This window comes from Onychostruthus taczanowskii, unplaced genomic scaffold (assembly GCF_017590055.1).
Source record: "Onychostruthus taczanowskii isolate IOZ18803 unplaced genomic scaffold, ASM1759005v1 scaffold13, whole genome shotgun sequence".
Classification (NCBI taxonomy): Eukaryota; Metazoa; Chordata; class Aves; order Passeriformes; family Passeridae; genus Onychostruthus; species Onychostruthus taczanowskii.
The window spans coordinates 2143746-2171513 of NW_024498462.1; the positions used below are offsets into that span (position 1 = coordinate 2143746).

The 27768-nt window shown below is 42.4% G+C and overlaps 1 protein-coding gene across 1 annotated transcript; it reads left to right on the forward strand.

Annotated features, from left to right (window-relative positions):
• Positions 1-12633: 12633 nt before the first annotated feature.
• SLITRK2 (SLIT and NTRK like family member 2) lies at positions 12634-15489 on the forward strand. The gene has a single exon (XM_041396573.1). The coding sequence runs from the start codon at positions 12634-12636 to the stop codon at positions 15202-15204; it is 2571 nt and encodes an 856-aa protein (XP_041252507.1). The 3' UTR covers positions 15205-15489.
• Positions 15490-27768: the final 12279 nt, after the last annotated feature.

Here is a 27768-nt window from a genome sequence, read left to right on the forward strand (position 1 = left end):
CCCTCTTTAGGGACACAGAGAGGACGTTTTTGCTGGCCCACAGGCCAGTCACTTAACTATTGTTATCATATTGATACAGACATGTTTCCATGCAGCCAAAAGCCAAAGGAGAGTATTTACCTTTCTGAATCAGCACTAGGGTCCACAGCAGATTCATCATGGGAACCTGAAAATTTATTAAAAAAAAAAAAAATTGGTTTCTGAAACTGCCACCTCTACCAAAGAATTTTTGAGTTGTCATGCCCTAAACTATTTGTTCCTTTATTTTCCAAACACGGTGTAGCCAACTGAAAATCAAATTCCCATTTAGTGCTTAAGCAGTGAATAATGTTAGCCATCAGTTAAACAAAAATAAAGATTAACTGTACAACTCACATGAATATATAGTAATATCTGATGCCTAAATTTTAACACAATGTCAAGAACTATGATAATTTTTGTTTAAAATGAGAATTAGAATCTGTCTATCAAAATGTCTTTTAATAAACTCAAAAGTATGTAAAATTTTTCCTATAAAGGGAAAAGTGTATCTGAATATACCAACAAACATGAAGGTAATTAAAAAGTTTCTTAAAAATAGGAGAAAAAATATAGAGAAAACAAATCCAGTTAATTCTTTTCAGGACCTAATTAATCTTAAAAACGATGCCTCCAGCTTTTCCCATGGATTTCAATGCAAGGGAGAATGTCCCAGGGAGAATGCCACAAACTATAGGTCTGATTTAATAGAGTTTTGATTGAGGATAAAGGCAGAAGAGTCAGTCTGTGGTACCCTCTCTTTGCACTGAAAAGTGTCCAATTCCAAAGGCAAATGCACTGAGCTCAGCCATCCCAATTAAAGCGTCAGCTGCTATTCAGCATAAGCAAGGACAGCACAAAGAATGCAAAAGAATCAGCCATTACAGCATATTTATAAAGGCAGCACAGCAATTGATGTTGGTTAGGGGACAGCAAAGCACAACTCCTGTTATTTAAACAAACAGATGTACATACTTACATGTATATATTTGCACATACAGAGCTCACACACATACACATATCACAAAACAAAATTGTGTAAAAAGGAGTAAAACCACTTTGCTCTCTCTAGGACATTCTCTTGAATCTTTGTATGAACATAAGTGGAACTCCAGCTGAAGCTGCAGTATCTTGATGTTGAAACAGTGTCTTCTTGCTGCAAGTAAAAAGTGTTAAAATTTTTTTTTTTTTTTATAGGCTTCTACAACAACTCATCAGGTATGCACAGCACACATACACCCTGATCTTACACTGCTGTCAGCCTGCCAAAACCCCTCATGGCTCTGGAGGAATTTCTGTGCTGAGATCAGGATCCCACAGGGTCATTTCCTGCAGTGGTGCCTGGCACAGATCTCCTGCTGCCATCTCTGGAGGTTCTGCCTCAGCGCTCGTGGCACTCTGCTACATTCAGGTTAAATCACCTGAAAGGCTCAAGCTTCCTCGTTTCCCAAATGCCTACCAGTTACTGTATTTTTATCAGAGAGGATGAGTGACAGAGAGAATTCCCTGCCAAAGGTTATCTCCGAGTTCATGGAGTGTGTCCTGCTGCCACATCCAATCAGTCGTTAACACTGCTCCAGGCAGGCTTCCCTGGGACTGCTCCTGTGGGGCCAGCATGAGTGTCTGCTGCAACAGGGAGGACAAGCTGGGCTGGTACCACAGCTCCATGTGGACATGGTCAGCCTTGTGAAATGATCTTACAGCTTCAGCTTTGCAGTGCTACTGTTGTTTCCAAGAACTAAAGAGACACAGCCCATGGGGCTCTGCTCAGCATAGAACAAAGCTCAGCCAGAGCAGTGAGAATCCCGCAAAGTCCTCTCTGCTGGTTTGAATGTCCCAAAGAAAGGCCAGGGATGCTCTGCTCCTCTCAGCCTCCCTGGGGAGCCAGTGCTGGTGCTGGGGCTCACTGAAGGAGCCATTCTGGGGGGTTTGGACTACTGTGCTCACACAGAAGGAGCTTCAGCCTCTCCTGTGACCCAAGTGGATCAAAAGTACAGGGGAGGCTGCAGAGAAATGTGGGGGTCATTTCTGCCTCCTCTTATCTGACAGGAAATTCATTCCCAAAAGCTAACACAAGACATTCATAAAGTCCTTCTTAAGCTCTTGAAGATCCACCTCAATTTCCTCTACAACAGCTGGTGTGGGTTTACAATAAATGAGAATAAACTGGTACATAGCCCATGCTCTTGTAATTGGCACAGTGATGGACTTTGAGCTTTTTTCAACATTTGTGAAGCCAGATGACCCAGGCTAGCAGCAAGAGGATGCCACCATGAAGCATAATTATTTTATAGCCCCTATTTAATTTTTGCAATATCAAAATTTATGACAATCACTAAAGCAGATTGATTAAACCCTAAGCGTAAACACACCATGAAACAGAAGTTGTTTTGTTGTCATCTCAAGGAAGCATCTATTTGCAAAGTACATGGCAATATCAAAGAGCTCTCTATTGATTAAACTTTGAAAATAAAATTGCACCACTTATCATATGCTGTTTGCAAAAATGCCAATCATTATAATACTCACATAAGCACGCTGCGTCTTCCCCCTGAACTCGTTAAATTTATTACTGAGACTCTATCCTGAGCTGCCTACATGTGGAAAAAATATCATTCAGATAACGCATTAACATTTATAACCAGTATTTAAAGCTGTGCATGGTGCCATCTCAAATGATAAGGGTCTTGTCAGCATTTCCAGTATAAGCCTCATTTCAGGGAATGGAAGAAGGGAGGGAGTGGCAACACGGCGTCTCAGCAATTTTAAATGACATCAACAAGAAGCCTGACACACAAGTCGTCAATCTAATTGTACCTATCTTTCAGAGATAGGTGCATCTTTTATGTCCACATTCAGTTTAAAAAATAGCGAAATTCTCACTACATCATTGTAAGCTACCTGGCAAGCGCTGTCATTCTGCTTGTGCATGCAGCATCCCACACAATTATAATTCTAGATCTAAGCCTCCATATTACAAAAGCTCTTAAGGTATGGAACAAAAATGATATGACCCCCTCCTCACAGTTATACTTGCACTCTAGAGGAGAAAGAAAGAGATAAGCAAAACAGCTAACAATACAACAATGAGGGCTGGTTCATGACTCATGTTATCAGATGTTCCTGCCGTATCAAAATACTAATGTTGAATACAAATTTTAATGCCAGAAAGGATAAAAAATAACGACTAGAATTTTTGGGGTGAGAAACTCGTAGGTGCAATGCATCTGCCATGAGCCCAATTCTGCTACAGGTACCATGTAAGCTGTGATTTGCCAAATGACACCTGTTAGCTGTTGATGTTTAAGTATTCTGCCAAAAGAAAAGATATATAAGATATTTGTATTAGTACCAAAAAAATGTCAAAAGACAAAGGTAGTTGTCATAAGGCAAGAGAGGCTTCTGAAAGACACATCTCTAAAAAGGAAGGTATTGATGTCCTTATACTTGAGATGATCTGAACCACTGGACAGGTTGTAAGTAAATATATACAAAGGAGGGACCTCAGCTCTATAGAATTCTAAGTGTATCAGTAGCACCAGCTAGAAATAATAAAGCCAAACACTTCTGTGTGCTAAAGCAACAATATTTCTAATCAGAAAGCTCAAATGCTACCCAGTGTAGTGGTTGTAAAGCAAAAACACTCTGAGCAAATATGTGTGCAAATGGATTTTCCAGATTCCAAGGCACAGTTGATTACCAAGGCTAACTGAGCTATCCTCTTGCCCTCCCAGCTTTACTTGCTACTCAGGCACACAGTGGACATAAAAATCTCCTGCTATGCAAAGGATTTTATTGCTTTACAGGAAAAAGACTAATAGATGATAAAAAAGAGGCCATATAAAGGATGGGCAGTTGTTCAAAAATTATATGCTTTGGAATGGAAAGAAATGCCTCAAGAGCTAGGGAATGCATACACACTCCTCATATTGAGGCCAAAGCTGTTCCACTTCACATGGAATCTCAGGGGCTGGAAAGGCACCACACATAGAACAAGATCCATGCTGTGCAGCATTTAGACACACTCATCCATGGACTATTCCACAGATTCAGGTGTCCCCCACCATCCCCTGGCATTTAGGCTGGAAAGCAGATGACTAAATATCTTCAGCATCCAGACCCCAATGACTTCAATAAAGCAGATGTATTATTCTAACTAACTCCTTCCCTTCCTATTGTCCTTTCAGTTAATGTGCACTTTTGGCATATTTCTGATTTGCTTTGGAATGAATCCATCAAGCCAGAGATGGTTCTAAGGACAGCCAGGAAAGAAACTCCAAGGCCAGGTAAACAGCAAAGACACCAAACAGTTTTAAGCACTGTTTGAGTTTGACCACTGTCAATAGCAGAGGAGATTCTGAGTATGCCTATTTTCTACCCAAGCACCTACCTCTCACCATAAAACATCATTGTAGATACACAAGATTTGTGTGTCTGTGTGTAAGTCCCCAGGGTAGAAGCCAGCTGGAATCCTGGCTACATGAAGCCAAAGGGAGATTTCTCTGTGGCTGAAGTCTAGGTCAGGATTTTATGTATGTTTATTTTGTGCTTTGTGAAATAACAACTCAGGGAGCTACTTCAGATGCCAAATAAATTTTAAGGTTTCTGTGGAATTTGAAATACTTTATAAGTGATTCTCCCCGACAAATTAATGCAGCCACCATTCTCACAAGTTCTAATTGTCTCATCAATTTCTTTTCATGCCACTTGCAGTTATACATCATGCTTCAAAGTCAGCATGTGTACAACCAGCCTCCACAAGACAAATATTACAGGGTATTTTTCAGGTAAATGATTACTGCTCAGAGATAGTGAAGTTTCTGGCTAGAGGGATGTTGAAAAGGGAATGTTTTTGTTTACTCAAAAATTGAAGTATTTAATTCTCAAAGAGTTAAGTTTTTGATCATTGGAAAAACTTGTGGGTCAAGATAAAAGCAAAAGTGGTTTATTATAGCAAAGTGACAGGCTGCACGTGGAAGCAAAGGAAAATAAGATTTATTCTCAGCAGGTGCTGTCCAGCCACTTCCTAGGATGCAGGCTTTCATCAGTGGTTGCTCCTGAAAAAAAACCACCCTTGTAACAAATGTCATTCTCCTCCTCCTCTTAACTTTCAGTGCGGAGCAGACATCACGTGGTGTGGAATATGCCTTTGGCCAGTTGGGGCCAGCTGCCCTGGCTGAGTGCTCTCCCCAGGAGCCTCCTCCTCCCCAGCCCACCGGTGAGGGCAGAGTGCTGGAGAGACAGCTCCGAGGCTGTGGGAACTCTGCTCAGCAGCAGCCAAACCTCTGGTGAATTGTCCACCCCCTGTGGCTGCCAGTGCCCAGCACTGCGGGGCTGCAGGGGAAATGAGCTCCAGCTCAGCCAGACCCGGCTCAGCAAGGCCAGGCTGAAATCTCCCACCCTCCTGGGGCAATCCTCAGTCACTTCTCCACTGGAGGAGTGGGAAACTAAAACTGCTCAGAGCAGCACCTTTCAGCAGATTTGGTTCAAAACTTCTTTGAAAGGAGGAGGGGACCTTGACTGACAGCCAGGCTTGCACCCCGTGCACATGCAGAATTACATTCCTCTCAGAAACCAGGTGAAAAACAAAAGCCAGTGATTACCCAATTATTTCTTCAGTGGGCAACTATTCACAAACGTCTCATGGAATGAACTTAATGGAAGGAACTTTTGGGAGCACATGGAGTCTGAAAAAATGCTGTTTCTTTTCTACTCATCTCATTTTTTTCTGAAGCAAAACCAGAACTATGTGACCTCTGTGCATAATGACAACTCAATGACACAGCTCTCATTCTGAATGTGGAATATGAAATGCTCACCATGAACTGCTCAAAAATAATCCTCAGGCCATGATTATTCATAGAAATTATTTGGTGAGTAATTTCAATTAAATAAATTCAAGGAATCAAGAAAAATAGGCTAAACTAATAGAATGCATTATTTATGATGAATAATTCATTTGGAGGAACTTTCTCCCACTATTACAGAAAGCCAGCTCAAGGCGTAGGGCACTGAAGTCTCACTTAAGCCCTGTTTTGAGGTCTTAACTGGGGGCTTTCATGATGAATCACTCTAGGCTGGCCCTCTGCCCAGGACTGAATTTCACCCATTGCTCCTGCTCCTCACATATTTCTAGATATGTCATTAGCACAGTGGAATCTATATTCTTTCAACTTCATTGCCATAAAAATGATGATATGGAGAGATTTCTTTATGTTCCTTTTACTACTAAAAACTAAAGGGAAAAAACTTCTCACATCAGCTCACCAGACTTTCAACAGTGAATGTTCATCATACCCATACATCAACGGCATTATGCAAATATGAGCCTCCTGTCCACTGAAGTAAGACAAGAAGACACAATAATTTAAACATGACTCTCCAAATCACTAAAACCACTTGTGTGCACTTGTGCTTGCATGATGGGACATTTCCAGTTAAAAACATTCATAGTATGTAACACATAAATTATGACTCTGAGGAAAGCTAAAAAAATGCACTTGTAAATGGTAGTTGTAGAAATTACTGTAGACACACATTTGAAACACAATAAATAATAGATCCATTGTTGTTTTAAGGATGTTGTTTTAAGGGAAAATAAAACCTCACACTTTTTTTTTTTTCTTTTGTTCTTGTTACTCAGCAATGCCAGCACAGAACATCTATCATCAGGAAGATTCATCTCGTTGTTCCTATCAGAGAAAAAGACCCATTGACACGATGAAACAAAGCACTTCCAAAAATATTTAAAGCACTCAATAAAACCTAAGTGCCGGCTTTGAAGCTGAGCATTTGTTCAAAGATCTGATCCAAATCCCACTGAAATCAGTCGGAGTCCTTCCACTGACACCAAAGGGCTTTGGATCAGACATACTACTTTCCTGAACAGGATGAAGACATCCATAAATATTAATTGTCTCACAGTGCTTTGCTGGGTCCTATGATAAAAGGTGTGAGTGTAGTAGTGGAGTGGATATTTGTTTTTCTTGTCAAGAAGGAAAAAAACTGAGCTAAATCTGAACTAATGATCAATTCTTAATTGCACAGTGGAGAGTCTTCCAGTATCCCCAAAGCACAGGCTACCATGGATGCCTTCTGAAAGACAGCTTCTCTACCACATTTCCTGCTGAAACCAATATTACTGCCATTATAACACACTAAATTCTCTTAAGACAGTCAGGATTAATGATACAAAAAATCAGAAACTGGTAGTTCTGCTGCTGCAGTTTGTACCACCAGGGTAGAATCACACTGTGCTGTTATAAAACAGATTACCCCAGATATATTGAAACCAATCATGATGTAGTCTCCTTGCAATAAAAATCATGTTGCAGTTAGATAACGGGTCTCAAAAATGTGCAACCTTGGCCAGGGTCTGAGTCCTTGCAGGAAGCAAAAACTGAGGGAAGAGTTAGAAAGCGCACTAATTTTAAGTCATAGTTAATTAAATCCTTTCATTTATACAATAGGTAGTCATGAAATGTCAGTGAGCAGTACTCTGAAGTAGGCCAGCTCTCCATATGTTTGCATGGTTGAGAGAAATGGAGCTAAAAAGCACATCTGGAAACCAGAGAAATTCCTTACAGTTGATGGCACAGGCAATCACTGATTGCCAGCAAAAGGCAACTCAGCAGACACCACCCAGTCTGGAGTGCCCCTCTGCCCTCACACTGGCTCATCCAGCAGCTCTCCTTCCACTGAGGCTTCATCCCAAAGCTTTCCCTCCTCTGCCTCTCTGGGGCTCCAGCTGGCTGTTGTTGGGCAGCCCAGGATGGACACAGGGCCATGGAGGGCACTGATGTCCTCCCTGCCTCTCCTTCCTCCCTGCCTCTCATGCTCACCCTCCTTCACCATCCCCTGCTCATTCCTTGCCTAAAGAAAGTGGAAGCCAGAGATTCCTCTTTCATCCTGTCCTTTACAGCGCTTCCCAGTGCTGCTGGATGAGATAAAACTGTGGATTACAAGTAACAAGTATTTTGCATACTGTTCACTGCTAAATCTGGAAACTGTTTACTTCCTTAAGAATTCCTTTTAAGTGAGACTCAAAAATCCACTTTACAGTATTGGAAAGACCCCAGAAATGTACATAGCTGTGGAAGCAGACTTTCTCCAGCTACAAAGAGATACACATGTACACAGGAAAAACAAGAATACAAGGTACTTGTTGGATAGCAGTGATGATTATCTCAGAACCCTAAAAGCTTACATGGAGTAGGCATCTCATATGCAGTTCAGGATTACAGGATGAGGAACATAGGAGATCAGCAAATACCTAGATTTACAAATTCCCATTGTTTTACTGCATCACCCATCATGATGTGTTCACAGAAATCAATGCTGGCTTCTACTTATACTATATGAATAAACACTTCTTTACTTGCCGACAGCATCCAGGCTGCCTTAATAGATTCTAATGATCAGTAAAACTTATATCCTGACCTCCATCCAACTCACAGAGTTTTTGCTGCCTTCATTTTTTTATTCCATAAGACTTGGTGGATATGTTTGTTCCTTCACAAAACCCAGAAAAACTGATAGGTAAAGATGTGTAAGTAGTGTTTAGTATCCACCTGCAGATACAATGTGAAGAAAGAAAATTATCTCCACATTTTTCCAGACTTTTTCTTCTCCTTGCTATTTACTCTCCCAGAAGGACAACAGCATGATGTGCACTAGGCAGGAAGGGTAATGATCTGTGCCAAATTTTATGTGCTTATGCTTCATGCTGTGCTCTGGCTTTTTTTTCTCCTGCCAGCAGACAGATAAAGTGGTGGCTTCAGGACTGTGCAGAAGCCAAGAGCTGCACTGGTGTATGGAAGAGCACAGGACTAACAGACTGTTTGAAGCAGGTTAAGGCTGGCACCAGGCAAGTATTCAGTTCATTCTTGCTCTGCAGCTGTCTGGGAGTGTCCCCATGGGAAACAGGTAGGGGATAATTAAGGGCTCTTAAGCCAGCAGACAAGGATATTACAAGGATAAACATTTCAAACTGAAGACAGTTAGATGCAGAGTTGTAGAGAAAGCCCAGTCTTTTACCTGTGGGGGATGAAACCTATTGGAACAATTTACTGAACACGATGGCAGATTTTCACCATAGGCAATTGCTAAAATATGCTTGGCTATGTTATTGGGTTTCATTTTCTTTCTTTTTCCTATGAAGTATGATCTAGTTTGAACAGGAATTAATTCAAATTTAGCTGATGGCTTGGGTTATGCAAGATTCAAAGGCCACAATGGTTCTATTAAGTCTCATAATCTATGCATCTGTACTGAGTCTTCATGACTCTGCACAAAAAGGAGCATTGAGGGAACACAGCTAAATATTTGTGACCTCCACAATGCTTACAAATCAGGCATAACCTTGAGTTTCCCCAGGCCCTCACAGGCTGCTGTGTCAACCTGCCTCCTGGCCTTTCATCCCTGGAGGCTCCCAGATGGTCACAAACTGGAAATGTTCCTCCATTCAACATATAAAATAAAAAGGCCTCAAAACAGGTGGAGGAAAAAAGCTGTTCTTTTATACTCTGTTTTTAATTGAAGGGATTATAAAACACTTCAGGCATGCTGAGAAATCGGGACTTTGTTCCTAAATAAAAAGCTGAAGCTATTATTTTTTTTTTAATCCTTGTTCCTCCTCCTACAACCATGGTTATTATATGCATGCATTTGCAGTGTAATAGAATCAGTATCATCTCTGTGCCTTATTACTGTTGCAATCCCCTAACATGCTGTTCCTTCCATCCCACATGAATCTGGTAATTACTGCTGAGGCATGCCATGCGTACGCTCTCCCTTCCAAGGCAGCATCAGCAGTGCCACAAACACATTTCCCACGAATTAGTAAACACAAGCAAGTGGGACAGAGCATGTTGCCTCATAAGCCAATTCCAGGACATGGTCCTTGCTCACCAGAAAGATTCACCTGGCTGAAACTCATGGACATAAAACAAATGCACACTCTGAGACAGGGGAAAATTCACTGGAGTTACTTGTGTCTTCATTTTTGCAGTGTTGGAGGGAGCCCTGTGAGAGCAGGCAGTGCTGTGTTGGGCTGCTCAGGTGAGATGTGATGTAGGGAGGTTACAGGAGCCTCTATGTGCCCCTGTGTGGGCCAGGTGTGTATGAAAACGCTCCCTTCTGAAAATAGTAAAAAAAAAAAAAAAAAAGGTTTCCTTTTACCTTCTCTTTTTAGGCTGATGCCCCCAGACTATGTTAGAAAGAGCTGAAAACAGGATTTGCTACAGCCTGTAACTAGTCCAATTTTGCTCCCCAAACACCATATCCTCATATTTAGAGCAGAAAACAAGCTAAAAATCTCACAGAATAATAATCTGGCTGCTGGTGCATTAGTGTTGTAAAACAGCAGATCTGCCACACAGATCTTTCCTGATCTTAGCAATTTTTGCTCCTGAATTCAGCTGGATAGAGTCAGAATGGAGCAGCTCTGAGTGCATTTCAGAATCCCAATCTTGTTGAAATTCACACAGCACCACACCAAAAGCCTGCTCCAGTTTGGGATGCTCCTGGTCTTGTCACAACCTCTCCAAATTTTAGATAGGGAAGCTGCAACTGCTTCAATCCCAAACGCAAACTCCAGCACTATTCCTGTCCAGGAGCACTGCAAAGGCATCTGTGCTGGCTGCTGCAGGATGTTACCTTTTCCAGCCTCAAGAAGAGAGATAAAAATAGACAGTACATTTCTGCTGCTCCTAAAATGTGGGCTCTGATACATAATGGCTAAAGAATACCACAAGATGACAGTACCACTTTTGCCAATTCCAGAACTCTTTTGTCAGCAAACCTTTACATTCTAGAGACTAAGTGCATATAATACCCTATAAGAATCTGGCAATAATGTACCCTGCCCTGCTAGCACTTTAAAAACTCCATGTAGAGTGCCTTTTTGTTCCCTCCCCCAGTGTGAACCCAAAGTTTTACCTTTAGATAGAGACCAAGAGCAGCCATCCTTTCCCATCACACAGATCTGTGCCCAGGGCATGGAGCTTAAGCAAAGTCACAATAACCCAGATCCAACATCTTGCTCTTTTTAAAGGCAGCCAAACGCTACACCACAACATTTCAATGGGGCAGTGGGACAAATCCAGCCAGTGGGAATGATGGTGCTAGATGTGGTCAAATCTGGCTGCTCGTACTTGGGGGAGCATTCCAGAGGGTGCAGGGATTCAGGCTTGGGACTGCCGCTGCCTGGCAGCAGGTTTGGTGGAAGGTGTTGAACTTCCCTGAACGTGTAGAACACCAGTGTGCTGGGCAGAGCTCGGCACGGCAGTTTGGGAAGGCGGCTGGCTGCTCCAGCCGGAGCGGGGGATCGATGCTGATGCCGGATCAGGATTTGCAGCACCGCTGCTCGGAGAGCCAGATTGTGCATGTGTGTGATGTGTGATGTGTGATGTGTGCGTCTGTGCGGCGTGTGCGGAGGATGTGTGCGGGCTGTGCGTGTGTCCCTGTGCGGTGTGCGTGTGTGTGCGGTGCGTGCGCGCCTGCCGGCTGCCTTTTGCCAAAGGAGCTGCTTGACTTGCTCTCTATTTTGAGGGCGCGGATTCAGGGACTCGGGGCCAAAAATTCTCCGGACCCAGGTAAATCCGCTTGTTACCTTATTCCCCTTCCCGGCTCCGAGTGCCCGCGCTGTCCTGCAGGTGCTGTCAGAGCGCTCCCGCGAAGAGCAGCCAAGCCGGGAGCGGAGCCGGCTGCGAGAGCCACGAAGGGAAGGGGGGACGGGGACTGGGACAGGGGGGCTGGGAAAAACGTGTCCCCCCCGCCCCCGGCTGACGTCAGCGCGGCTCCGCGCGGGGCACCCGGCAAAAGCGCCGCGCCGCGCCGCGCCCCGCGCACTGCCCGCGCTCAGCGCCGCGCTCCCGCAGCGCCGCCGCTCTCGGCCCCCGCCCGGCCCAACTTCCCGCACAGCCGCGGCCGGGACGGGCCCGGCCGGGACGGGACGGGACGGCGGCGCCCCGCTGGGCTCCTGCTGAGGCGTGAGCGGGCGATGCCGCTCGCCGCCGGGCGCCTGGCTCCCGGGGCGCGGCGGCTCTCGGCGGCGGCCACTGCCCCCAGTGCCCCCTCGGGCGCCCCGAGAGCAGGTACGAGCGCGGGGGATGCGCGGGGAGCGCGGGCTGGGGGCGCCGCTGCGGCGGGGAGGGTGTGCTGTCAGTCCGTGCGTCCCCCGGTTTAAGGCGCTGGCAGGCACCGGGAGCCGGGCAGCCGGGTGCGCCGCGGCCGTGGGACGGGCAGCGGGGACGGGATCGTGCTGCTGCCGGCAGCGCCGGGGCGGAGGCGGCGGCCGCGACGGGCGGGGGATCGGGCGGAGAGCCCAGCGCTAGGGACCCGGGTTTCGGGGAGCTCCCCGACGGGGCTTCCCCCACAGCAGCTCCGCAGGCGCTTTCCGAGAGGAAAAGAAGGGAGGAGGAGGAGGGATTCCAGAGGAGTTTGGAAGTCGCTGCCTTGCAGCTCCCCTTCCCCCCCAGCCTTCCGACCTGCTTTCGCTCTCCCCGTGCAGCCTCTGCTCCCGGCCGTGTTCACTGGGGATTTCTTCTTTCTCTCCTTACCTGTCTCAAAAGGTTTGACTGTAGGTACCAAAGCGGGGATCGACGGCGCATAAAGATGCTGAAGGGTGTTTGGTTGCTCAGTTTGTTAACAGTGGCTGGGATCTCGTGGACAGAGAGTCGCAAACCTGCCAAAGACATTTGCAGCAAGAGCCGCTGCCCTTGCGAGGAGAAGGAGAACGTGCTGAACATTAATTGTGAAAACAAGGGATTTACAACCGTCAGCCTCCTCCTGCCGCCCCCGTCCAAGATCTACCAGCTGTTTCTCAATGGGAACGCACTGACTCGCCTGTTCCCCAATGAGTTCGTCAACTATTCCAACGCCGTGACCCTGCACCTGGGCAACAACGACATGCAGGAGATCCGCACGGGGGCCTTCAGCGGCCTCCGCACCCTCAAGAGGCTTCACCTCAACAACAACAAGCTGGAAGTGCTGAAGGAAGACACCTTCCTGGGCTTGGAGAGTCTGGAGTACCTGCAGGCTGATTACAATTACATCAGTGCCATTGAAGCGGGGGCATTCAGCAAGCTGAACAAGCTCAAGGTGCTGATCCTCAATGACAACCTCCTGCTGTCCCTGCCCAGCAATGTCTTCCGCTTTGTGCTCCTCACTCACCTGGACCTGCGGGGGAACCGGCTGAAGATGATGCCTTTTGCTGGTGTGCTGGAGCACATTGGAGGCATCATGGAAATCCAGCTGGAGGAAAACCCTTGGAACTGCACCTGCGACTTGCTGCCACTCAAGGCCTGGCTAGATACCATCACCGTGTTTGTGGGTGAGATCGTCTGCGAAACCCCCTTCAGGCTTCATGGGAAAGATGTGACCCAGCTCACCAGGCAAGATCTCTGCCCTAGGAAAAGCTCCAGTGATTCAAACCAGAGGGAAAAACACCCTGTCCTCTCAGACCCACACATCTCGAGGCTATCGCCCACAGCCAACTCTGCCATCAATCCCACCAGGGCCCCAAAAGCCAGCCGGCCACCCAAAACTAGGAACCGCCCCACCCCCCGTGTCTCTGTGTCAAAAGACAGACAAATATTTGGACCTATCATGGTTTACCAGACAAAGTCTCCTGTGCCCATCACCTGCCCAGCTGGCTGCATCTGTACGTCCCAGAGCTCCGACAATGGCCTAAATGTTAATTGCCAAGAGAAAAAGATAAGCAACATCTCTGATCTCCACCCCAGGCCAACCAGTCCAAAGAAACTTTACCTTACCAGTAACTATCTGCAAGTCATTTATAGAACCGATCTCACAGAGTACAGCTCGCTGGATTTGCTGCATCTAGGAAATAACAGAATTGCAGTGATACAAGAAGGTGCCTTTACAAACCTCACAAGTTTACGCAGACTTTACCTTAATGGCAACTACCTTGAGGTTCTGTACCAATCCATGTTTGAAGGGCTGCACAGCCTGCAATATCTCTACCTAGAGTACAATGTCATTAAGGAGATCCTGCCACGCACATTTGATGCTCTGAGTAATCTTCATCTGTTGTTTCTCAATAACAACCTGCTCAGATCCTTGCCTGATAATGTCTTTGGAGGCACTTCCCTCACCAGGCTCAACCTTAGGAACAACCATTTCTCGCACTTGCCTGTGAGAGGAGTCTTGGACCAGCTCTCGGCTCTGATTCAGATAGACCTCCAAGAGAACCCTTGGGACTGCACGTGTGACATCCTGGGGCTGAGGAACTGGATAGAGAAAGTCACTGACCAGAACAACCAGCAGTCAAATCCCCCTGTAGTTATCAATGAAGTAATCTGCGAGTCTCCCACCAAGCACTCTGGAGAACATCTGAAATTCCTGAGCAAAGAAGCCATCTGCCCAGAGAACCCCAACTTGTCAGATTCTTCTGTCCTCTCCATGAACCAGAACACCGATACCCCCCATCTCGGTGTCTCACCCAGCTCCTACCCAGAATTACACACCGAAGTTCCGCTGTCTGTCCTAATTTTAGGCTTGCTGGTTGTGTTTATTTTGTCTGTTTGTTTTGGGGCAGGTCTGTTTGTCTTTGTCCTTAAGCGCCGGAAGGGGGTGCAGAGCATGCCCAGCAGTGCCAACAACGTAGATATAAGTTCATTTCAGCTCCAGTATGGGTCTTACAACACTGAGACCCACGATAAAACTGAAGGACATGTTTATAACTACATTCCCCCTCCTGTTGGACAGATGTGCCAAAACCCAATCTACATGCAAAAGGAAGGGGATCCAGTTGCCTATTACAGGAATCTCCATGAGTTTAGCTATAGCAGTCTTGACCACAAAAAAGAAGACCCCACCAGTCTTGCATTTACCATCAGTGCAGCTGAATTGCTGGAAAAGCAGTCCTCACCAAGGGAACCAGAGCTCCTGTATCAAAATATTGCAGAAAGGGTCAAGGAACTCCCCACCGGAGGATTAGTTCATTATAACTTTTGTACCTTACCCAAAAGGCAGTTTGCCCCTTCATATGAATCCAGACGCCAAAACCAGGACAGGATAAATAAAACTGTTTTATATGGAACTCCCAGGAAATATTTTGCAGAACAGTCTAAACCTGAGCATCCTTTACTCCAAGGAAAGCTACAAACAGAACCAGACTACCTCGAAGTTCTGGAAAAACAAACTGCAATCAGTCAGCTGTGAGGGGGGAGGTGGGAGACAAAGGAAATTTTTTTAATGAGCTCAGCATCATATTTCATTGAGTCTGAACTCAGTACTGATGGCATCTGTCGCATTCCCAACATTTCCACTTTTTTAAATCAGAGAAGGAGTGAGAGAGAAAAGGAACCCTTGCAGCATAGCAGGGATGTGGTGTTGCTTTTACAACGTTCCCTTTAAGTTATTTCTATATCTCTCTCCTTTTGACCCTTCTCTAGGAACTGTCATTGGAAATTGTATCTTTCTGTAATAGATCTTGCATAATTCTTTTTGATTTTGAAGGAAATGAAGAAGGGGTCTTTGGGGTATCTGTTGTTTTTTGTTGGTTTTTTTTTTTTCCTTTTCATTTAAAATGGAAACTTAATGTATTGTGTAGAAGATCTCCAAAGATCTTTTTTTCCTGGACTATGACTTTCTTTTGTAAATAATAATATACAGTACTGCTGTTTCAATTACCAACTATAGCCACTGGGCGTCACTTTTTTGTGTTAAAGTGCCTTTGCACTTTAAGTACATTATTACTTAATTGTTGCTCTTAGCTTTGATAAATTGAACCTATTTTAATGTGTTGTATTTTTGAAATTAAAAAAAAATTGTAAAATAGATCTATATGTCAGCTGCATTAAATCAGAAGGTTTGATTTATAGGAAAGCTGCCCTTCTTTAAATGACTCTAGTTCTAGGACCTTACAGACTCAAATGTAAATTATTGGGGTGTTTTTTCCCTCTAGGTTTGTTTAGAGTGACTCACAGAAATCAACTGAGAGGATTTAGCAATGGACTAGAGGTTATCAAATGCCTCAGCCGGGAATAACAGCTCATTAATAAAAGATGTTTAACACAATGTCATAGTGAACTGAACAATTAATGTCCTTCTTAATACATTGCATTGCAGCTCTAACACAGTAATGTTCAATGGCTTAAGATTATTTTCATACTTAACAGAACATTACTCATAATATTTTATGCGTTGGATTGGGTATTTTTATACATTTTGGGACAGAGTTTATATTTGTAACTTTCTGGACTGAAATTAACATGTCCTCTTCTTGCCAGATACATATTTTTTTCATAAGCAGGGACACCAGCAGGGGTCATCCCACACCTCATTAAATTTATTAACATACAGGCAAATGAACCAATGCCAAAGGTAAAATTTGAAGCCAGGACTCCAGAGTCCTCCAACTGGAATCAGTATGTGCATCCCACTAACTTTTGGTAGTCTGAATTGTGTCTATGTCTGTGCTTTTTGTCTCTAAAGCAGAAGTAATACTGCAATAATTCTAACCTGTTACAGAAACTACCTTTAAGTTCACTGTCTTAAATTTTATAAAATGTTTTAAGTTAACTGAATTCCATTCTCAACACTGGTTTTCTTAAGCCCATCAGTGAACAAATGCAGTGAGTCTTCTCCTTTCCCATTAACTCTGGCCTGTTTTGCTTCAAGCTTTATGTTATCACCTTCAATTTACTTTTCCTTCATGGGGAATATTGAAACCATTTTTATTAACAAGTATACAGTCAAACTTTATTAAACCTTATTAGCTTCTAAATAATTTTTAGATGCAAACATTATTGTGCAATTTAAACAAACAGCCCTTATTTACAACAAAAACAGTTTTGTTTTGTCTGTTCTAAATCCTTATGCAACTGGGATGGTGATCTGCATATAAAGTAGGCCAGGCTTTTCAATTCCTTATTAAAGCAATTGATGGGGTCTGAAAGAAGCACACTGTTTCCTTTTCATAAATAGGTTACTGCACATAATAATCCTTTATTATCATGCAGAGATTGAAGTGGCCTCTGCTGACTGATTTTTAGAGCTTTACTATAGTTAGTAATACAGTATCTACAACTTGGAGAAATTGTCAGCAATAGCATTTAAGTTATAAATAACTACAATCAATGTTGTTCTAATCAGGACTTTGCCAAAAAGGAAGTTGCTTTATATTTAAGAGCTAAAGAGGATTTGCATGTGTATTGCCAGATATCTGAGTCACTTAGTAAAATGCCTTCTAATGATTTATGTGACATCTGAGTACATTAATATGCTAACATGTCAATTCTTTATGTTTAGAATCCATAGCATCTATGGCTGTTCAATAGATCAGGTTTAAAATTGAAGTGCTGCAATGAACTACTGAAGAATCAGTCTTCAAAATGGTCTCACATCAAGAAGGAGGTGAAATGGTATCACTTTAGGTGAACTTGGAACATTTGACTGGAATTACATCCATCTTTGAGCAAGGTACTTGCTTGAAAGCTTCCAGTACTGATTGTCTTATTATGGCTCCTTCCCCTGGGTAATTAAAAGCATTTCTTACTGAAACACTGAGAAAAGTATAAGTATTATTTTAAAGTAAAGTTATTAACTCTTTCCAGGTATGAATTTAGTATTGCCTGCAGAACAAGTACCATGTTACATCTGGCAGCAGCTAGGATATTATTATTTATTATTCTCCAGTGAGCTAGAACTAATTACAAAAGTTTTTTCCCTCAGGAAAAAAAAACATAATTTTTCCAACAGAAGTGTTTTCAGTGTTACAGTGTTTGCAAACAACAGAGATAGGGAATTGATTCTTTTAGTAACATTATATTGTTTGGGTTTAGTGCTTCAGTCTCAGTGAGTTGATGTTTGCTTTGGTGGCACAGCCGTACTTTACAGAGGTTGCTGTTGCTTTACATTTCCTTAGGTTTCCTAGTGGAATTTATTTAATGACTAGATTTTATTTTGCATCACCAGTATCAGCTTAAAAATTATTATTGCTGTAGATATTTTAGATTTGTTTTTATACCCTTCAGCTGACATCTTTTAGGCAATTCTTTTCATAGAGTGTCTAGGTGAAAGAGAAGATTTTTTTCAGTTATATTTAAAGAGATTTGTATAGCAGGGAAAGTGTGTCGGCAGCTGCTGTATAGAAGGTCTCCACATTTCTTCAGCTGTGCTGCCCTGGAAGCTGCTGCTTGTTAGGGGAGAGCTGCTTGCCTGATTCGTGGCTTGATAATGAGTCTGAAAAAAAGTTCTTTCACAGTTTGAAAAGTTGAACTGTGAAAATTATGTAACCAGGTTAGCAAAGTTGGTTTTATTCCCTCAGGAAAATGGGGTGCCAATAGTTTTCCTTCTTCATAAGTTTTCTGTTGTGAAAGTGAACTTAATGACCTTTACAGAAACAGTAACAGTGCAGACTGAAGCACTCTTGAAACTATGCAGTTATTTCTAGTGAAAATGAGGAGTGCTACACTTCCAAAGCATGAATACTTTATTTTTTATTTTTTTTTTTTGAGACCTTTCTGGGTAAGTATTAGATAAAGTTTATCAAATTACTTCCCTTTCTCTCCCCAGTGACAGAAAAAAAGAGTCACTTTTTGGAAAAAGTGTTCCTTGTGTTCTCAAGCCTGCTGCAGAGGCACTCCACATGCCCAGTGGTGCTCCTCCTTTCTGCAGTCTCTGTCTTCCATCAGATTTCACCTTTTTGGGCTCCAGCATTATCAGCTCCTACGTCACCTCTATCACCTGCTTGCAAAGCCCTCATCGTGCCCCAATCTTTCCACTTGCCTCTGTCCCTATAGGCTCCCCATTCCTTCCCTAGCAAGCTCTGCAGGACCTGTTTCAGCTCTGAAGGGAGCTGGTGTCCCTGCTCCACCCTGAGCTCACTCCTCACCTCCTGCCCTGCCATTGCTGAGTAGCCCTGTGTCAAACGAGACACCCGATCACAGTGTTTTTCCTGGGACCTGTGCTGGTGGAAAGTCTGCTTACCTGTTCCCTCTTCCCCTCACTGAACAGAGAACAGAAGCCTAAAATCACAGAGCATTTCAGCTTCCATGCAGGATTCCCTGTGTGATAGCCTGGGGCAGGTGGCAAAACCTTTGTCTAAGCAAGCAGCTCTTCTGAGCAAGAGCAGATAGATGAGCTTGCTGAAACCACTGCCATCACATCCCTCTGTTGTAATTTTGGTGAGTTTTCTTCAGCATGAGTTAATCTTGCCAAAAATTAGCTACTAAAATTTTAAACTCAAACTGGTTGTGTGGTGTCTCTAGGGTAAATAGCAAAGATATTCGAAGGGAATTTATTCCTGCTCACAACACAAGGTGAGAATTGGGCTACAGATATGCCTGCTTTCTTCCAGGAAGTGTAGAGAGGATGAATAATGAGTGCTGGTAACAGCTAATTCCCACATAGAAAATGGTCAGGCTGGGCTGACTGCAGCTAGCACACCCACATACAACATCCATGCTCTGCTGACTGTCTGCCAGTCTCTACTCCAAGACATTTTTTTTTTCTGCCCATGAGACAAGCATTCCCTGTGGAGTTTAAACCCTTCTTTGGTCAAATGCACTGACTTTTTATACCACCTTGCGCTCTACAGTAGAGCTTAGTTTGGGTTTCTTTTTCCTCCCACCAACACTTGAGGTTGTAAAATGAAAGTCACAACTTTTAAAAGTTTGAAGCTGTAATTAGTAATGTCAAAATAAGGATACCAACAAGTTAAATTGCCTAAAAAAAAAAGTCTTGTAGAATACTGAGCTTGTATAGGAATACAATAATCTTGAACTGCTCATGAATGAAATGAGATACTGGAAATGTTAATGAAACTTCTTAGGCTCTTACCGGCTAATTACTGATGCAGTTTGTGATTTTTCATATTACTGATTTTGCAGACAATAAATGTCATTTAACAGAGAAGAAGAAGAAGGAAAAAAAAACCTATTTCCCAAAGACCTCCTACAACAGTAGAACTTCAAAATAACATAAATTAACTTATGCAGATGATGTGACACTTCTTGTGTATTTCCCATCACTTTTTCAAAGCGTTCCGTAGAAGTACAAAAGTTATTCTTTTCTAAGAGGATCATTAAGTCTGTTTGGATTATTGATCTCATAGCTTTTCTGGGCACAAGGCCAATCATTTTGACTAAGGTTTTTAATCCTAGCTAATGAGGGAGGTGGATTAAGGAGAAGGTTTTTGTTGTTGCTCTTTTGTTCTTGAAGGGTTGGTTGGATTTTTTGAACCAGTAGATTGACATGTTTATGAATACAGATGAATAGATTGTTTTGAATGAAAGAAATGTTGGAGTGGCAGTCAGAGATGCAGTCATTCTCAAGACCAAATAGGCTCAAGAGTATGAGTGAAGTTTGAAAAACAGGACATCATAAAAGTGGCTTTCTTCCTGAGATCACAAACACAGAGGACACCGCTGTGAATACAGCAGCAGATTTTGTTACATGCTGTTAACCATTTGGAGGGATGAAATCAGAGGCCAGATGCACCTCCATTATCCTTGAGGCTAGACTGAAGTGTTCAGGATTTGTTCTCATCCCTGGCTGCTACCCTGTGTGCACACACCTATATTAGCACTGCTTATGCATTCAGTTTGAAAAAGTAACAAGGTGAAGTTTGGAGGAGCAGAGCTATTTGCAATATTTCTGAATGTTTCTTAATTCTGTCCCTTAAAATTAAATTAATTAACCATTGGTGCATTTAATGCAGTAGACTTTTAAATTCTAAGGTCCTTTATACAAGCTAAGTTCTCAGCAAACTGTTCAGACTAGTGAATGTAGCTACTTACAAAATGAGCAACACAAAACATTGCAGCTAATCTCAAGGAAGCAGTCAAGGTGATGTAAATAGATATTTGCAGTGTAACAAATTACATCAGCATTACCAAGTTATGCAATATAATGACATCAGGATTATTTGTGGTGACAGAGCAAGTGTATATTTGTGTCTTGAAAACACAAGTTTCTTGTGTCTTCTTGCCCTGCTTGTGCATTGCTCTGCAGAGCCAGAACTGTTATCTTCTGAGAAGGAGGCAGAACTGCCTTTTTAAATATGCACTCTGCATTGGAAAAAGCACAGCTAATGTATATAGACCTGCTGCAGTTATCTCCTCTTGAGATAAGACATATTTCCATACAAAAGCTTGGAAAAAAAATCCCCTTGAGATTGCTGATAATGTGACAGAGTCTATTTTAAAACATCTCGATTTTGGTTCTGAAAGCCTCTCATCTGAGAGGCAAAGGAGTTGGAGTTCAGGCATTTTTTTCCCATGCTATAAAGTTTTGTCCTTTTCCCCAGGGATTTGTTACAGATTTGATGCATGCCAGCATCTCAGGCAGATAGCCGAAATGAACACAAATTTTTTTGAGAACTGTGAAAATGTAATGACTACAGACATTTTCTTCTAATCACGGAAGAACATGCAACATGATGAGGAAGCAAAGCTGTCAGAGAGGCTTGTAAAGATTCCAGGGCACAGTCAGATCTGAGGAATTCAGGTGTAGGTAGAGAGTGCCTTTGTTAGTTTTACACCTGAGTGCCTTCTGTGGGATGCCCTGGGATTGGCACGGGTGGCAGGAACCTCACTGAATGAGAACAATCCCATTGAACTCCCTGCCTGTGAGTGGCAGAAGGGAGAGAAAAATGCTTATGTCCTTCTTACCATCACTTAAAATGCCATTTGAGAGTTTTCCAGACTCAGTACTCATTCCCATAAATCTGAAGCCAACATACTCCAAGTCTATACTTAAATATCAGATTTTCAGTAATGTTTGACTGATGCAACCTTTTGGCTATCACATCTCTTACTCCTGGGTGAGGTTTTGCTTGGAATCATCTAAATTTTAATTCTTAATTATTCCTGACCGTGTTCTTGCTATGGAAGTCAAATGGGATGAGCTAAATATTTGGTTTTTCTTTATATTATTTCACAAGTAGCCAAGTTCCTCGTGTATCAGGCAGCTGAGACTTGAACAAGTCAGAAGTTTCAGAAACTCAGTGATCCACTCAAGTGAGCAAGGCTTTATCCAAAGCCTTACTGCTCCCATCACATCTGCTGTGTTCTGCTAAGCTGCTGATTTTATTCAGATGAATTCCAAATTGAAACACATACACGCTAATAAGTATCTGTGTAAAACCTTATAGTATTCAGCTTATAATAGAAAAAAGAGAAGGAGTTAGAGGTTGGGAAAAGCCTCTCAAATTTCTGTTTGTTTTTTTTTTTCTGAAGGTTTCAGAGGGATTTATTGTGATTACTAGGGAATCAAAAGCAATTCCAACAACAGCGCTGTGTAGGGTTTTGGTTGGTTTTTTTTTGGTTTTGTTTTTTTTTTTTTTTTGGTGTGTGTGTTTTTTGTGCAAGATAGTGGAGGTGGGGGAAAGAGGGAAAAAAAGGTAGGTTATAGTTGTCTTAACTGTCAAGATGTTAAAAGGAGGCTACCAGAAAACTAAGGAATTCAGAGTTTGTGACTCAAAGAGCTTACAAAAATGCCTACTTTTCTGTGGAACATCTAAAGGGAAATGGTACACAGGCTGCTTTCCTAAAGGCTGAGGGAACTGGACAGACTCCCTTGGAGAGCTGAGAAATCCCAGCCTTAAAGTTAGAGCAGATTTACTGTCATTCAGATATAAGCATGGCTCATATGAAGAGATAATGGAAGTGGGGAAAATGCTTCATGCTGCAGTTCACTCCTTAATTAGTGGTACAGTTTGTAGCCTGTATTTTCTGTAACCATTTTTGCCATCACATCCAACTCGTAAGCTACTTACTAGAGCTGAGTAGGTAATTCTTATATTTATTGATGTGGCCTTTCTTTCCATAGTGCAATGTTTACAAATTTGTTTGATGGTGGCTTAGGTTTGCCATGGCTTCTTTTTGCTCTCCAAATAATGCATGAGCATAATTCCTAGCAGTAGAGTCCTAATGGATATTTCATAGTGAATGCCTAAAATTGAACGACCAAGGATTTGTTTATGTTAGCTTTTTTTTGTTTTGTTTGGTTTGGTTTTGTAGATTGTGAAGCAGTAGGCCTAGTTAAAAGCTCATTTGCTGGGAACTGAAAAATAATGTTCTCTTTTTAGTTCTGCCAGAGACCTTGCACAAGACATACCTGTGTCCCCACGCTTTAATTTCTGCATCATTAAATAAGGAGGATGATACTTTCTGCCTTAGTCTGGTGGGATTTACTGATGAGAAATGTTAAGTATAATTGTTTTTCAAAGCCTTTATAGCTTCATCCAAATGCAGCAACAGTGTACTGCTTTTTTTTCCCTGGCATATGTTTTTCTGATCTAAGAATGTGGTGTCGACATGTCAGATTTAGTTTTGTTTTCTGTCTTTGCAGTTAAAAACAGACCATGAAGATTACCTTGTACAGGGAAAAGATACTGTCTCCTTGTAAAATTATATGAAATATATGGAATAAAATGGGGAGACAAAAGCTAAAGTTGGTTTTTAAACCTTTGAAAATACATAGTACCCCATCTCCTCAGTTTTCCCTCTCTGCCTGAGTTGAGTCACCTTGTCTGTTTCTGCCCTATAGAATCCCTTCAAAAATAGTTATCAGCATACCAGTCATTTTTTTATTCACCCTTTTCTGTGTGAAGTCAGTTGGGCTATTGCTGACAGTTTTTATGCTGGCAAGCAAGCCAAGAGAGGCTCTGAGTGGCAGACAGCTGCTGAAATAAGAGCCTGGCACTCTGGGGAGAGAAAGAAATTCATTCAACTTTCCTTGTCAGCCTCTTCCCTTCCACTTTAACTTCTTTCTTTCTACTCTGTAGTTACCATAATAATTCTCTTGTCCATTGAATGCAGACTGTGGGCATATTTTTCCATATATAGCCCAAGCACATACTGTAAAATCCAACTATGTGTGGGAAAGCCCACCATTTTCCACAGACAATCTTCCGTGGCATGCCTAGAAATCTGATGCTTCCGTGAAAGAGAGCTGATTTCTAGATGTAGGACTAAAGAATCTGTGGCACCTCATCCATACAGTGCAACAGAGACATAATTTCACCTCCACTTTTCAATTTGCTTTTGATTAACCTACTAAAATTCATTCACTGGCTAGGCCTTTTGTTCTGCTTTATGTTTGGATATTATGCCCATCTAAATTTTGAGAGTGCTAAGATTGATGCTTTCATTTTCTTGCTGATTCTTAAAATGGGATGTGAACAATTATTCCTGGTTTCTAGACTGCAAGTGACATGGGGGTTTTTGGCTGGATGGGGTAAGTGCTCTGATCCCATGCACAATTTCATATACTTGGATATAGACACATAGATTACTGGCAATTGTTTAGAGGCTATTTATATAGAACATAAGATATATGGTACACCCACATTCTTTCTGGCTGTGCAGGGTAAACCATCTGTCCTGGACCAGAAGAAGTACATATAAAGAGGTAGTTCAAAGTAGTCCTTAAAAATACTTGTTATTCTTAAATTCTCAGAGAAATCTGAATCAAGGAAAGTAAATAATTCAGTGATCCTTTTAACATGTTCATCTTCAGGACTTCAGGGGATAATTTTTCTCTCCTTAGAAAACAGAGTTTATTATTTAAGGAAGGATATCCAGACTCTGACCTGCTGTAAATGGTGTTTACTTCCATAAACATCAAAGAACTGGATTACAGTAGCTGAGGATGCAGCTGTTTTGTTTTGTAAACCCCTTCACTTGAGCAATCAGCATTTATTCCAATAATGGGTCAGTGCTGTCAGTGCACTATGTTGTTCACTTTGATTTCACTGCTGTAGAACCAATACAATTGGAATGTTTATGGAACCAATACTGCCTTGGAATTTTTAGTTACATTTGAAAAAAAAAAAGGTCTTTGAAAGTGCACCACCTAATTCATTTTGGGATGTAAATGAATAATTTCTGTACTAAAACTCCTTGGTTTATACATTTATATACTTGGTGCTTCACAAACACTTTTAATTGTCAGGTCTTAAGGGTTAGTAATACAACAGAGTGAGGCAGCCAGGCGTATTTTGTGTTCTCCTTTTGGGACTCCTCACTTATTCCTAAAGATCAAAGCTTTTCAGCAGCTCTTGCATCCTTATTCTGCCACCCTCAGAGTTTGGATGCAAGTCTGTAGCCAATTGCAACTGCACTGTAACAGCAAATGTCCTTTCAAAGAAAGCCATCAGCAGAGTCCTGAGATGTACAAAGTCGCATCCAGAAAGTTGCGTTTTCCCAAGGATGGCCACAGCTGTTTCTTTTTCTTTGTGAGCAATACATTGACTTAATCTAAAATACATTACCTTATTATCATGCAAATATTTATGCCGCATTAGAATCAGACTGGCTTTCTTTGCCATAGATAAGCTTCCTGTGTTACTGCAGATAATGAAAATCCAATTTCTGAAAATGTTCTCTTATTGTTTCTTTTTTCCTCTTCTTTTTATTAGTGAAGAACTTGCAATTATTTGCTCTTATTCAGATGCTCCAGAGGAAGAATTGAAGTCATATTTCCCACACATTAAGATTCTGATAATTGAAATTCACTGCTTTCTGTTCTTTCTATTGCCTTTAAATAAAGGAATGTACTAGGGAAAAAGACTCAGCTCAGTCTGGAATGATACAAGTGCAAGTCAGGAATAACTGAAAACAGTTTTGATCACCCTTTGAAATCCTCGATTAAGCAATTTTGCTAACACTCAAAGAAATTCACTGGAACGTTTTGATTCATTGAACAATAGGTAGAAAGCTGCTTTTCTTCTTCTTCTGGCTCTTACCCTGCCAATGGATATTTGTTCTGTAAGTAGCACTGACATGAAAAGTCTGGAGTTGTCCACTTTTCTCCTTTTGACCAAAGTTCTCTTGGTAAACAGAGTACCATGAGGAGAGTGGCGTTAATCCTCTAAGTTTAGCTTTGTGAAAAAGCCACACTGAAAGCCATGAAAGCTTTGAGGGAAATGAGCAAAACTTTGTAAGCCTTGCCAGCATCTTTCCAGAACACTTCCCATTATATGAGATTCCAATTTAATAATATCCTTAACAGTTTCTTCCATATTAATAAAATATGAGCATGGAAATAACAATGGCATGTCCCCTTCACCAAAGGAACTCCACTTGGCAACATGGATTGTGATGTTGATTACAATACCAGTTTTCTGATCTGTGAATTTTGCTTATTAACTGAATTAATTGAACAGATAAATTGAATTTTGCTGCCTCTGGGCTGAGTAGTCAGGCTGAGGCAAGGCTGCTTCTGCAAAGGGGAAGGAAGGGACAGAAGAGGAGCTGTGGGGACACAAGAAGGAGCAGAGGACAGACACAGAAGCAAAATCTTGAAGAGGTGTTGAGGCCATAAAATATGAGAGCCCTGCCGTCCTAGCAGTGCTCCCTTACACTCACATATAGAGAGAGGTTCCTCCAGCAGGACATTCCATCTCACATTCCACAGTCAGGTTTTGGTGCAGCACAACCAAACCAGACAGTGGGCACCTGGCCTGTCTGCTGCCCTAGCAGGACCTGCTTGCAGGGCAGCTGCCCTGGGTTGATGTCCATCCATCCAAAGCTGTCTGCCCTCTCTTAAACTTGGCTAATATGGTGAGAAGTCTAATGTTCTGGTAGAAAAGCCTAAGGGCTTGGGAATTGGGTCTGAGAGCTCTGTGCTTCAGCTGACTGGGAAAGTGGGAAGAGCACAATCAGCTTTCCTCGAGAGAGTCCTGGGAGCCTGCTGCCATTCTAAGGGCTTGGGAATTGGGTCTGAGAGCTCTGTGCTTCAGCTGACTGGGAAAGTGGGAAGAGCACAATCAGCTTTCCTCGAGAGAGTCCTGGGAGCCTGCCTGACACTCCTCATCTCATTGCACTCAATAAGATGTCACTATCATTAAAGAAAAGATAAGCAAGATGTCTCAACAAGGGCACAGAGGAAGATAAATATTAAAATGGTTATATAAGAGGAAGTACTTGGTGTTGGAGGTCAAAGAGGGTTCCAGTGGTGGAGCTGCTGGAATAGGGACTGGCATCCTTGAGTACATCCTACATGCTGCTGCTCTGTCTGTGACACCAACGCTACTGCTGCCAGAAAAGGACAGAGCAGAGGTCTCCCACAGTTTCCAAAGGTTGGGTTCCTTACATCCTTACTCATCCTTAATTGAAGTTCTCCAGATTTACAGAAATGGTGACGCTCTACTGGATGAACAAATGTTCTGTAGTCCCCACAGTCCCATGTTCCTAATACCATGTTATTAGCTAAGTATTGTTTCCCATGGCATGGAAAACATGGGGGACAATTTAAATAATTTAGCTCTACTCTGTTAATATTCCAGCACGTGGTACTGTATTCCAATAGGTTTTGCCTCCTCTATAACTAGCAATGTTCAGAAATCAATCTGCTTTTAAATGGGGGATTGGTGCGAGTTTGGGGGTTTAGTAAAAGCCTTACATTTCTAGACTGAGATGAAGAGTAAAACTCTTCCAAATATATGAACAGGACTGTCCTGAAAAGGAGAAAGGGAGATGAGACTCCCTGATGATCTCCAAAGTGAAAGAACAAATGAGCCCTGTCTTCCTTATTAACTGACCCTGACTCCAAGAGCTTTTTGATAGCACAGATGGCAGAAAAAGCACTGGACTCTCTCTGCCCTGAGAAAAAAGTGGGTCACATAGCACCACCATCAAATTTTAAACAAAAGTTACTCCCTTAGAATCAGTGATTGTTCTTAAAAATTGTGCACTGCTCTACCCTTTTAATGCAGAGGAATTATTATCACTTTACCAAACACGGCAGTACTGTGCTCTCTAGTCCAGTGCAGGA